We start from the raw sequence: 13,749 nt of genomic DNA on the forward strand, positions 1-13,749 counted from the left end.
TGTCAGATGCCATTCTGTCAGAGTGCCCCTCTGCTGCATCTGTCACACGGCAACAACACAGAGTGGGATGCTGGTGGGAAAGTTCAGCCTCTGCTGCTGTTGCACCATGTGTGCCTCTGATGTTATGGCCCTGCCCTTGTATGTACACGTATAAGGATCGTGTTCAGCGGGCATGACGGTGGTGGTTGGACTATCTGATCTTGGTGTCTTCCCCAACCTTTATGACTGTGACTCTATGCGTTACTGTTCTGAGTCAGCCTTCAACAAACCCCAAACAACAATACCCAAAGTTTGCCTGTGGTTGTTATATGGAGAAAAAAATAACAATTAACACTGAGAAAGCCAATTTTACTCTGCAACAGCTCCTTTCAGACAGACTTCAGGCCTCAGTTTCAACCCTCTCTTTTTGCATTTTAACGAAAACTTAAATAATTTCTTTAGAAGGCATAGAGAAAAATTCAGGATTTGTGCTGGTGGACACATCAGAAGAGCTTCTCGGGGGTGCCTCGGCCAGCCTCCAACCTCCCCCGCGCCGCGCATGGGCTCTCCCAGCCGCGCTACCTCCCCGCCGCTCCCGGCCGGCCGCTTCCCCCGCTAACAGCGCCGTCCCGCCCGGCGACGCCATTTCCGGGGCGGCCATTTTGGGAGGCTGGCGCTCGGTGGCTGGTAGGTGCGGAGGGGGCGGGCTCGGGCCACAGCTGCAGCTGGTGTCGGGGCGGGGGGCATCTCGCGAGCCGGCGAGTGTGGGGCGCCGCAGGGCGAGAGCCGCCGCCACCACCGCCGCCACCCGGAGATCGCAGCCCCCGCCATGTCGGACTTCGACAGCAACCCCTTCGCCGACCCGGACCTCAACAACCCCTTCAAGGTGAGGCGGGCAGGCGGGCGGGCAAGCGGGCGGGGAGGGCGGTGTGCTGGGGCATCCCGCTGCAGGAACCGGCCCCGGAGGCTTCTGCTGGCCCGAGTCGCTTTCGTGGGGCTGGGCGGCTCGGGGTGTTGTCAGGGAAAGCAGCCGTTCTGGAAGCGCTGGGAACGGGCGTATGCTCTCAGGAGTTCAGGTTTCTGTGTTTCGTCGTCCATACTGCAGCTGGAATAATAGGAATTGTTTTTTCCAGTTCTCACCTCCCTCTTAATTTTGTTTTTCACGTAATGTCTGCAGATGTGTGTGTGCGTGTGATACCCTACAGTATTTTTCTTTCTGATCGGCTGACCCACATAATGCCGTGGATTTATCTCGTTTTCCCTCATCGGGCTTACCTGCTTTGCTGCGTTTTTTTGAAGCGCGCAGGGTGCTGAGGGAGAGGCTGGGTTCTGCCCTGCTTTCTAAAATGCTGTGTTACAATGTGTGCTGAGCTTTCGGTTCTTGCTCTCCTGACCTGGCACGCTGCTGGGAATTGTTTCTTTACCCTCTGTTCTGTCCGATGTGGTCAGGGTGAGCTGACCTCTCCAATGCTTTCCCACCTCATCAGCTCTTTATTGTTTGAGTCTGGTTGGTCTGATTTTTTTATTTTTTTTTTCTTTTTCCAGGTGCTTAAAAAATCTCACCAAACTTCTTGTATGCCTCATTTTTATCTCGTGGGCACTTTATAATATACAGTACTGCATGTCAGTGTGACATGGCTGAAATAATTAAGCCTTTTAGAAACTGATCTGTCACACTACAACTGTACTCCTGCACAAGGAGTTGCTGAAAGCATAAATTTTTGTCTGGTTCATTCATTGGAGTCTGTCATCTTAGTTTAGTTTTTATTCTCATAAGATTTAGTATATTTTGTTATTTGGGCTCACCACTATGTTTTTACTTCGCTTTGTGCACCGTGCAGGGATGTTTCTAGGGGAACAGAAGTCCAGGCACATGGGTTGCTGCCAGCAGTAGTTTGGACTGGCACCAATGGCTATGAGCTCTGTTCTTTACTTCCTGGCACCAGGAGACAAAAAGGTGTCATTGTTCTAGAACGTGTCTTCAGCAACAAAAGTAGCTGGTTCTTTTCCTGTGCGAAAGCAATATATAGCAAATTTATTGCGTATGGATACCCAAAGCAGAAACAGCTTCCTTTGCATCGTTTACTGGCCCTGTGACTTCATAGAATCACAGAAAGGTTTGGGTTTGAAGGCACCTTTAAGGTCACCTAGTTCTAACCCTCCTGCTATAGGCAGGGACACCTCCCTCTAGATCAGTTTGCTCAAGGCCCCATCCTGGCCTTGAGCACCTCCAGGAAGGGGGCATCCACAGCATCACAACAGGATAACCTGTTCCAGTGTTTAACCACTTTCACAACAAAAAATTTCTTCCTAATATCTAGTCTAAATCTACCCTCTTCCAGTTTAAAGCCATTTCCCTCGCTCTGTTACTGCATACCCTTATAAATAGTACCTCCCCAGTTTTCCTGTAGGCCTCCTGAGGTACTGGAAGGCCACTATAAGGTCTCCCCGGAGCCTTGCCTTCTCCAGGCTGGAGAGGACTTGTCCTGTGCAGTGTTACTGAGTCCTAAGCTGGGAACCTACCTCGGCCATACTTAGTTTGAAGACACTGCTTAAAGTGATGTTTTTTTCTAGTTTCTCTTCATTGTAGCTGTTAGGCAAGACCTGCACTGTATCACAATAAAAATACTCCAGAACAACTCTGTAATTTGAACCTCCTTGTTGAACAGGGTTCTGGATTTCTCTCTCTTGCAGAAGTTGTTTTAGGAAAGCTTCATGCTTTTTCTTTCTTGGAGGGCTTTTTTCCCCGCTTCTTCTGGTTTCTGCTATTTTCTTTCTCATTCAACTGCAGACAGAAAATAATGCTGCTTACCTTTAGTTACATACTTAGTTACTTGAAGGGGTAGAAGGCCTCCTCAATATGCCAAACCTTGATTGTCATCTCGTTGGCATGACAACTTTGAAGTACATGTGTCAGAATTTCAGGTTACTCTACATGTTTTATAATATGGGCTATGTCTTTTATTATATTTTATGCACAGAACCAGAATTTCCAGATAGGCCTTGATGACCTAGATTGTGTTGTCTGAACACTGTATTCAAATTTATTCATACTATTTGTCTGCGAGATTACTTAAGTTCCCTTAAGTTGGCAGGCTCTTTCTATGTCTGTGTAAAATCACAAAGTAGTGTGACAGAGAAAGGAGGAAGGGGCATCACATGAAGAGTTGCTGCCAGGTTTGATGACAGCTCCTGCTTTCTCTGAAGTATTTAGATTTTGCTAATTGTGATCTGCTAGTTTCCTGCGACTGCTCTCATGCCTTTTAATGAAAAGATTTCAGAGGAGATTCTTCATTGATACTGACTGGGAAAATGGGAAGACAGAAATGTCTAGTTTGCTCATGGTTAGCATGGGTAGTTACTGCTTTCTGAAACCTAAAATTATGTTTCTCTTTTGGCATCTAACTAACTGGAACTAAATGGATTTAGTCTAAAAATAGAATTTCTCGTATCAAGTATTTGCTTGCTTGGATTGATCATGGCATATTGATGCATATATGTGAACACCTAACATTTCTTTTTGAAAAAGGGTAACACATTAAAAAACAAAGGTCTTCAAACCGAATCCAAAGGATGTTATGTTTTTGATATCAGAGTATTTCTGTACAAGTAGTTTTTCCCTTGATGTATACCAACCAAAATAGGAGATCTTTCATTTAGAAATATGAGGAGTGATGAAACAAAAATACAAATAGCATTCTTGCATTAGAAAGCTCGTGATCACATTAGAATTGTGCAGAAGAAAATGCTGTTATGTACCATGCAAGTGAAGGTGTGATCATCTCTCTATAATTTGATGTAGCAGCACTGTAAATACATACACAGTGTGACTTGAAGCATCATAAAAATGAGCTAATAATGAAAGCTGTTCTATTTCCTTCTCTGTGAAGTACTTCTCCTGTCTTGAGTGCATGAACTCCGGTTTGGTAACATTCTCACTGACAAATGGTGGAATCCCACCTAACCCAGACAGCATGAGCAGAGTGGGTCCAGTGACAGTTCTTGTGTTCGGTTTGGAGTCAAGGCCCTGCTGAGACCAAGGTAGGAAGTCAAGTTTAGGTCAGGATCAGGTCCCGTGAAAGTAATGGGTCATCTGATTGGGTCACTTCCCCTGCTGTGCTGAGAGCTCTGAGCAGATGCAGGTATTTGATACTAAATTAAGGTAAGACTGAAAAGTAAGATGTGTTTGTGTTTAAATATCAATGGTAGCCTCCTGCTAAAAACAACTAAGTGATACGTATGGAGACTGAACAGAATACTGCTTGGCTTGTTCAGTTATGGTCTGGAAGCCTGCAAGCGTGGAAACCTTCAAAATTATGTAGTTTTGGAAGCAGTTTCTTTGGATTAGGTATCTGTATTGGAACTGTGAGGTCACAGCCTGAACCAGTGATTGAACACCTTGTGAAGGGGTGTAGTCAACCCTGGGAGCACAGGTGCAAGCAATTCACCTGTGTGAATGGAAGGGTGGAGCCTGGCTCCCTAACTTCATTTAAAGGCTGGCAGCTACAAGAGAAGCATCTCTACTTGGAAATCCTCTCCTTTGGAGAATTTGATGAGCCAGGATCCCCTGGAAAGGATTAAGCAATTCTTTATTTACTGGCTTGTTTATCATTCTTAGGTAATTTAAAGCAGCTATATCTGCTGTTGCCTTTCGCTACATTATCCAAACAATGGTTAACCTCCTCAAAAAACAATGGTTACTGCTCCTCAAAGTCTTCTGCAGTTCTGTCATGACTACCCTTCTTATACAGATGTCTGAGATTCTCTAAGACATCTAAAAATGGCATTAGATGCCTGAGTTGCTCCCACTGAGGTCACAGGATTAGTTTAGTCACTGAAGCTAAGTATACATTAGAGCTTAACTTCACAACAGAGCTAGTTCCAGTGATAATTTGGATATTGCAGTTAATCTGACTCATGTGAGAACAAATTAATCTTCTGTCTTGTTTGGAAGGAAGGATGAGCTGAAGATCTGATGCTAGAGTACCAGAGAATTGATGACTGGTGGCTTATATTGCAGCAGAACTTATCTGTACAGCTTGCACAGCTTGCACCTCACTGCTGCTGTCTAAGTGAAGCTAAAGTGAAAGAAACTTGCATTCCTTGAAGAAAAGGAAAACTTAATTGCTTGTGAAGGATCAGGACCCTAATTACATGAAGTTTTGTATGCCTATATGCCTAACTTTGTTTTAATTCTTCTTAGGTAATTAGAAAATGTACCCAATTAATTTGTGTTTCTTTAAATTATTAAGGGACGTAAACTACAAATGCTTTTCTGATTTGCTTATCTGATGTCCTTTCATATTTTCGAAGACTACAAGTTCCTTCAGTCTTACATAATTTAATGCTGAAAATAATGTTCAAAGTGCCCTTTAGAAGGCCTACATAGTAAGTAGTTTTCAAGAGTGCACTTCCTCAGTGGTGTTTCTGCACCATGAATGAGAACTACTGTGTCTTGTTTGATACTCAGTAGTGATTATAGCTGCATTTTCCCAAATTTTCAGCGTTTGAAAGTATTAGATTTGTATTAGCTTTGCATTATGTAGAGTGACTTCAGTATTACAAAGAGGAGTACGCTGTACCCTTCATAGCTAAGGAAGGAGTGAGTTTTTTAGAACAGCTAAGAGACGTGATACTTGTATTGGGCTTGTGTGGGAATGTTTTGGTATCAGGAAAGCTGTAGGGATGACCTCTTTGCACTGCCCCTCTCAGCACTGCCCTGTGTCAGGTCAGAGCCAGCTCCAACAGGGACCTGCTGCTGCCAGATCTGAGCCATACATCACGCTGGGTGTGCTCTGGGAGTGCACGGTTAAACAGCAACTGGGAGAGCAGGGTGAGGAAACAGGAGAGAATCAGCTCTACAGCTGCCACAGTCAGTGCAGGAAGTGCTCCAGGCGTGGAGCAGCGACACTGCAGCCCAGGTAAGGCCTATGGAAGAGCAGGCCATTCCCCTGCAGCCCATGGGCACCACGAGGGTTAGATCAGCCTGTGCAGCCATGGAAGAGCACGTGCTGCAACAGTGGATGTTGCCCTGGAGGAGGCACAGCATGTGTAGGGCCCTCACAGGAGCAGACCCTGGCCAGTGCTACAGCCTGTGGGAAGCAGCCTGCCTTGGGGCAGGGACTGAGAGAGCGGCCATAAAGAAGCAGCAGAGATGAAGCATTATGGGCTGACAAGTCCCTTGTTCCTCTTCTCCTGGTGGAGGATGAGGTAGAATAGGATAAATGGGAGGAAGGTGATTTTGTTTGTTTTTAGCTTCTCAATGTTAACAATGCGCAATAAATTACTATCATGGGCAAAACAAAACAGCGTAGGGAGAATGATCTAATTTGAGTGGTCTCTCCATTTCAGCCTTTCAACTTTTTTTTCTTCCTCTATATTTTCTCTGTTTATTCCTTTGAAAAGTGTAGTGAGTGAGCAGTGTGGTGGAGTTCAGCTGTCCATCATTGTGAAACCATAACGCTTGCTTAGTACTCTCTTGCAAGATGGGGCTGATATGGTGTTGGGAACCAGCGATATTCTGTCTGGTTTCAGAGATGGAGAATTTGGTTTACTTAGTAGCTCAGAATCCTTCAGAGCTGTGCTTCTGTCGGATAACATGTCCTACAATGCGCACCGCTTGAGAGCCAAGTGAGAGAAAACCAGCTGAATACTTCTGCAGTATTTTGTTTAATAGTGTTCTGGTAGTTCTGTAGTGAAAATCTTTGAATGTCATTTGGAGAAGGAGGGGTAGAGAGAGGCACAGGTTAAAAGAGAAATGGTTGATCAGTTGTGGAGATGATAAGAATTTTGAATGGACTGTTCTGGCAGTTATGTGTACCTTCAGTAGGTGCAAAACAAAGGCTATTTCTGCACTTGTCCTTAATTCTTCCTGGTGTTACATGTGGACCCTTCAAGGCAGTTCTTCCTCACATTAAGCTGTATTTAATCGTAGATAATGTCTTGCAACAACAACAATATATTTTAAGGATTCCTTTATACTCTTGAACGTAAACAGTTCCTACCATACTATTAAGACAGTAAAATGTACAAGTCTTGATTTACCACTTGTGAAATTCCTATAACTACAATCTGCCTTGGGTTTATAATGACGAAGGGAGAAATAAAGCATGAAGAGCTTTTATTTTTCACTACATCAAAACATGAATAACTTCTTGACACTTGTGCGACTTGTTATGGCATGAACAGGGAGAAAGTCTCTGTGGAGTTAAGCTGTTTGATTTATGCAAAGTTTTTATTGAACAAGTACAAATTGAAATTTCAGAGGCTTGATCATCAGAATTTGGACAGTATTATGGGACTAAGAAACACATACATATGATTTTCCAAAGGTTGGTTCCTTATTTAAGAGCTCAGAATCAGCTGTTAATGTAGGAGAAGAAAAACATTGATATCCATTGCTAGCGAAATGCACTTTTCTTCCTATTGTCAAAAAGCAAGCTCTGTCAATTCACTCTCCAAGAGTGTTCTTTGGAAGCAAAGTATATCATATAGAGATTTTCAGCTGAAAGAGTAGTGGCTTTGATTGCTCTAGAGAGCTTATTCCTTCATGAGGAATGGGGTACATAGTTCTCTTTTTGATCAAGAAGTCATAAAACCCTCAGGCCGGTGAAGATAGTTACAGGCTTTTTTTTTTTTTTTTTTTTTTGTCACATTTTTTGCCTAGTTTTCAGAGCTGATCATGTCACCTTAGGAAGTACTTAGCAGAGAGCAGGTGTTGAACAAAACTCAGGAAGCATTCTTGGCAGAATGTATGTAGTTAGTATTATGTATGTTTATAATGGGCATAGCAAATAATCTGTGATAAACAGTTAAGAGTTTGTATTGAAATAGGTTGATCCTTTTCATGCATTGAAGCATGGACTACAAAGTAATCCGGGGGCACAGTCACAAGAGGGGAGACCTAATGGAGACTGAAAGTTCATACTGAATTACACCCATTACAATTGATCAGTAGTAAATTTAGTCTAAAATGGGGAAGGGTTCTAATTTTTTTGGACTGAAATGCTGAAGCTTTCAGTGGGATTGGTAGGTCTAAGAAATCCTAGTTGGCTGAGGTTGATTCAGTAAGACTTACTGATCTTACGATTTCACCAGAGTGTATTCACCAGTCTGGATGTCTGTACAGGGTCAGGTTTTTTGAAGGCAGTGTCTTTGCTGAGCATGTTAAGCAGTTAGAAGGATAACATTGGGGCTGAATTTCTTTTGCTTTCTTGGAACCTCCTTCCAAGTTTGAAGGCAAAAGGGAAAATGCATAGCTGGGTGAAAGTAAATATGGATGAATGCTGAAAAAGTTGCCTCAGTAAAAGGTGGATGGTGTCTGTTAATATTAAAGCAGGGAGGAGGAAGTAATTTCTGAAGATCCTAAAGGGCAAAGACTATATGATGGTACAAGAAAGGTGAAGCCACCTTATATCAATCCTACCATTAGAAGTTTTTCTGATGAGAACTGTTTTCTCTACATGGATTGAAACCAATTTTGTCATTAACAGATCATCCTGGAGAAAAGAAGGCTGCGGGGTGACCTCATTGCAGCCTTTCAGTACCTAAAGGGAGCCTACAGAGGGGAGGGGAATCAACTCTTTGAAAGGGTTGGTAACTGCAGGATGAGGGGAAATGGTTTGAATTGAGGGAGGGGAGATTTAGGTTGGATGCCAGGGGAAGTTCTGTACTATGAGAGTGGTGAGGTGCTGGAACAGCTGCCCACAGAGGTTGTGGATGCCCCATCTCTGGAGGTGTTCAAGACCAGATTGGATGGGGCTATGGGCAACCAGGTCTAGTATTAAATGGGAAGGTTGGCTCCCCTGCATGTGGTAGAGGGTTGGAGATTCATGGATCCTTAAGGTCTCTTCCAACCCTGGGTATTCTGCGATTCTGTGATCCTTTTCCCTTGAACCTTGAAACCCTGAAAATAAAAATCTCTAGAGTTGCATGTAGCTGCTGATTATTCCATAGTTGTATTCAAGTAGCTATGTTGCTGATGAATTGTTTTCTTGCCCTGACTTCATCCATGAAAATTAATTCTTTTTAAAAGTCCACTTCTGCTTTCCTAGTCCGTTGCTTTATCCTTGGTTTCTTTTTTCTCCAAAGGTTAACCAGGTGTACTTCTGGCAGTTTATTCAGATATCTTTTTGATTTTTTCCTATGAATCCTGTGTATATTGAGAAAATTAAAAAAGCTGTCACTTCTAAATGCAGCATTCTAGTGTTGCCTGTTCTACCAAATAGCATGGTGGTTATATTACTTTGATGTGCTGCTCTCCAGGTAATGTGATCCAAGTTGTGAAAGAAATTTAGTTGTCTTATTTACTCCCACTTGTCAACTAGTGTTAAAGATTTTCCTTCCTACCACCTAAAACCTTACCTGTTTTAGAGGCAGTTATCTTTTCCTAATAAAAGTGTTTTATGCACTTATGCCTATTTCAGGTTTTTGTAATTCTCTGTATGTTACACAATTTTAATTTGAAGTTATTGTTTTGAGTTGCTGATGCATTGTGAAATCTTCATAATCCCTATCCAAATCGGTGTTTAGAGTGTGTGTTTTTGCTCTGTTTCTTGATCTCTCCAATGAGATGTTGTTTCTACTTACTTGACAGTCCTTGGAATCAAAGCATACTGAACTAAATTAATCATGACATCTGGTGTACTTAACATCACTGTCTCTTATGTTCCTTTAAGAGGGGAAAAAAAGCCACCGAAATATACCTTCTCAAATGTATTGTTAGCTTCTATTTTATTTTTTAAACAATTTGAAGTACACGTTACAGGATGGAGAATTCCTAGTTCTCTACTCAGATGGCTGCCTTACAAGAAATTGAAGTTTCGAATAGCGAAATAAATTTAGCTGGTAACATTTTTCAGAACATTTTCACATTGTGCATTATCCGAGCATCTTAGTCACAGTGAAAGAATGCGGGAGCCCTTTCCAGTGAACAATAACACAGAGAATCGTCACATCTGATATCTAGTTTGAGTCTTTAATTAGTTAATCTGTGGTGGGCTATCAGGGCATCTTAATCATGGTGGAACAATGCTGGAGCCGTTCCCAGTGAACAGTAATACAAAGAATCATTACATCTAGTATCTAGTTTGAGTCTTTTAATTTGTTCATCTGTGATGTATTAATGAAAATTATAGCAGATGACTAGTTTTTGTCTCCTAGACAACAGAAGTCTCTATTCTCTTCAATTTGATTTTTAAAAAGCTGTAAAAACTTGTATGGAATAGATTGTTCTACTCCATTTCAGCCACATGCTCTCTTATGGAGCATGGGGGTGGCTCAGGCAACCTTTCTTCTCTTTCTTTTTCCCCTTAATTTGTAGATAGGTGGTTTTGTGCACCCTTTTTTAATAAGTCCTTTGTGCCAACTGGACACGTGAGTGTAATTTGTTAAGCTAGTACAGGAGGCATTTTTAGCAATTCTGCAAGTGCTCTTGCAAATGTGAACTAAAGATGTACTGTGGTTTTTCTGATTTCCCATTCTTAATGTAAGTATTGGGGTGCTTCTTACCCCTGACTCCTGGTGACACAAATAAAGTAATTCTAATCTTTTCAGGTTGATACTGTGGGAGAGAGGTTACAAAAAGTAAGTGAAAGTTAAGGTGGAAAACGTTAATTAGGTTGTTCTGGTTTCTTAAAATTCCAATATTCCAAGCTAATTCAGATGTTGAAAATATCATCTGAAGTGTTTGTATGTGACCAGTGCATAGCTTAGAGTATCTGAGTGTGGAAAACAGCCAGTTCTGAAATTGTATTTCTCAGTTGGTGTGGCTAAACTTGGAGGTTTGAGTGAGGTAAGACTTGAGAAAGAAGTTAAGTGGAAAGAGGGAACAGTAAGCTGGGTAAGCAAGAAGGGAATTCTTGGCATTTGTCTTGTAAGAACCAAGGGCTGGGACTGGCTGGGTGTCTGTGGAAAATTGAGTTGTGGCATGGAGTCAGTGCAAGAGCTGGGACCATTATGGATGGGGAGCAATCCTCCAGGATATGTCCTTCTCATTGTAAGCGTTATGTAGTTGTCCTGTTCAGGGGCTGACATGTGATATTTAAACATCCCAGAGATTCTAAATCTTCTTGGAGTTATCTAGTTATTATCACTGAGTTTGAGGTCTCTGGATGCTTGGTGGTTCCAATCCTGCTGTTGCTCTTTGTCTGTGTGTGCGTATTATCACTTAGTGGAGCTTATCTTTTTGGTTTTTTTTTCTGTTCCTCCATGTTAACAAAGTAGAACAGCTCAAATAATGCATTTAACTTAATTATCTAGGTAGAATACTAAATATGGAAAACAAGTTATAGCAGCCTAGATTCCCTTGTTTGTTTGGAATATTATGGTTCTAACCTTCTTAACCAGGAGGATACGTGTGTCTTGTTCAGATTTGTTAAATTTCATTTAAATGTCACTTTATTCCAGTGTTGTGTTCAGTGAACATTTGTCATTCACATTTCTTGTTCATTATTCAAACCCTGATAAACTGCTAAATTAGATGTTTTCTTACTAAGCAGCAGTGAGCATGAGTGTTTCAGTCTTTCTCCCTGCATCTAGATGAGTAGGCATTCACTCTAGTTTTGAAGTGAGATGTAATGAGTGTAAGGTGAGAAGGTGCATGGTAAGTCTGTGTGTTCTCTGGATTGTCAGGTCTGATCTTTTCAGAGTATTCTAAGTACTGTTTTGAAATATGAAATGTAGCTTTTGTTGGCATCAATACTTCACTGTGAATGTTTAGAAAGTCCAGTAGCTTTCACTTAATGATCAGGCTATGATGAACTTGTTCCAGCCCTGAGGCTGGTTTTCTTAGCATCACAGAACATTTCGGTCAGTAAGTATAGGAGAGAGTCTGATCTCCATGATGGCAATTGCCTCCTTCAACTGTGAGATTACTGTATTTTTCACTGTAATCTCTGGCTTACTTCTACTTGTGTCTTCCAGCTTGTGAGAGACATCAGGCCTTGAAGTTATACTGAAGTCCAGATTCTGAGAGCAGAAACTTGGCATGATGGTATTCAATTATGTATTTCAGTAGAACTGCAATAACCTTTGCAGGCTTTTTACTACATAAGGGAACTTTTCTTACATGGAACTGACGTTGAAGGTCTTCTGGGTCATTGTATTTTTTTCAGAACTGTTGTTAATTTTGCAAACAGTGGCAATATCTGGCAGAAGTGCAGCAATTGTTGGTTCTAGAAGTAGAATGGGTTTCTGCTAGAGGACTACATAGAGTGTTTGTACATGCAACTTATGTCTAGAACTAAGGCATTTGATGTAGTGAACTTATTTAGTTCAATGAGCGGGGATTTCCTGTCATTTTTGTAAATCGTTGTTAGAATGTCACAGTGTGAAGAGATCTAAGAGTTTTTCCCTATTCATCTCTGAAACACTAGAAGAAGGCTTTTTTCATCAGACATTTATTGTTTGCATATCTAATTTGTAAATGTAGACAGCCTTTCAAAATTTGATGTGACCGCTTCACATCCTTCCTGTTTTTTCTTGAAATCTGATTCTGTACAGTGACTGTCTCATGAGCCTGTGATCTTCTAGTTAAAACTGAATTATTTGATCAGTAATGAATGCACTGCTGAATCACATGCGTGTTGAAGTGTGCTTTTGAAGCAACTAAATCAAATTGCTGTTTGAGTTTAATAATTTTGTCTTCTTGTTCATAGCTGATGGCCAGCTATCTATAGTTTCGTCTGTGTCTACACTTGAACACTGGAAAAGGCAATGATTTGAGAGCATTTGTTGAAGTAATCCTATACTAAAAGCATGAGTGAAAGTCCTGTGAAGAAGGATTTGGGGGTTGTGGTGGATGAGAAGTTTGCTGAAAGCCAGCAGTGTGCATTTGTAGCCTGGAAGGCGTGCAGTACCTTGGGCTGCATTAAAAAATGTGTGACCAGCAGGGAGAGGGAAGTGACTGTCCCTTTTGCTCTGTCTTTGTGAGGACCCATCTGAAGTGCTGTGTCCAGGAGTGGGCTTCCAGCACAAGAAAGACATAGACCTGTTGGAGTGGGTCCAGAGGAAGCCAGGAGCTCGCTTCCTGCAATGGAAGGTTGAGGGAGCTGTGCTTATTGAGCTTGGAGAGAGCATTGGGAAGACTTCATTGCAGCCTTCCGGTACTTAAAGGGAGCTCATAAATAGGAGAGAGAGAGCAACTTTACATGATCTGATAGTGATAGGACAAAGGGGAATAGTTCTAACAAAAAGTAGGGAAATTTACACTGGATATTAAAAGGAGATTTTATTACGGAGGGTGACGAGATATAACTGTGGATATATCTCATCACAGGAGGTGTTAAGGCCAGATAGATCTGATGGTTGGCAGCCCTGCCCACGACAAGGGGTTGGACCTGGAGTGATCTTTATGGTCCTTTCCAGATCAAGCCTTTCTGTGATTAGGGCACATTATGGTACTAGGTTTCATGTTATTTAAGGGCTAGAATAGTCCCGGTTCTGGCTTCAAAAGAGTTAATTTTTCTCATAGCAATCTGTTTGGTGCTGTGTTTTAGGAATGGAACCAAAACAGTGCTGGTAACAGTGTTTTTGATGCTGCTGAACAGCTCTGGCACAGCATCATGGCCTTCTGTTTCTTACTTTTCTTTGCTGAGAGGAGTCTGGGGATGTGGACAAATGGCTGGGAGGAGAGAGCCAGACAGCTGACTCTGCCTGACAAAAGAGATAGTCCGTGCACTGTACTGTTATGTTCAGCAGTAGCATATGGAAAGGAATCCAGAGTAACCATTACTAAGAGACTGGCTAGGTATCCCTCTGCAGGATGAGGAT

At 42.0% G+C, this 13,749-nt stretch overlaps 1 protein-coding gene across 2 annotated transcripts in view; it reads left to right on the forward strand.

The window, feature by feature from the left end:
• The first annotated feature begins 639 nt into the window (after positions 1-639).
• SCAMP1 (secretory carrier membrane protein 1) overlaps positions 640-13,749 on the forward strand; it is a 41,680-nt gene continuing 28,570 nt past the window's right edge. The window contains exon 1 of one of the 2 annotated variants that reach the window (XM_052670205.1): positions 640-865. In XM_052670205.1, the coding sequence (XP_052526165.1) occupies positions 809-865 (57 nt within the window). In that variant the 5' untranslated portion in view covers positions 640-808. The remainder of the gene's footprint in view (positions 866-13,749) is intronic. The other variant, XM_052670206.1, reaches the window with a different exon arrangement.

Source organism: Tympanuchus pallidicinctus, unplaced genomic scaffold (assembly GCF_026119805.1).
Source record: "Tympanuchus pallidicinctus isolate F22 unplaced genomic scaffold, pur_lepc_1.0 scaffold9, whole genome shotgun sequence".
NCBI classification, from domain to species: Eukaryota; Metazoa; Chordata; class Aves; order Galliformes; family Phasianidae; genus Tympanuchus; species Tympanuchus pallidicinctus.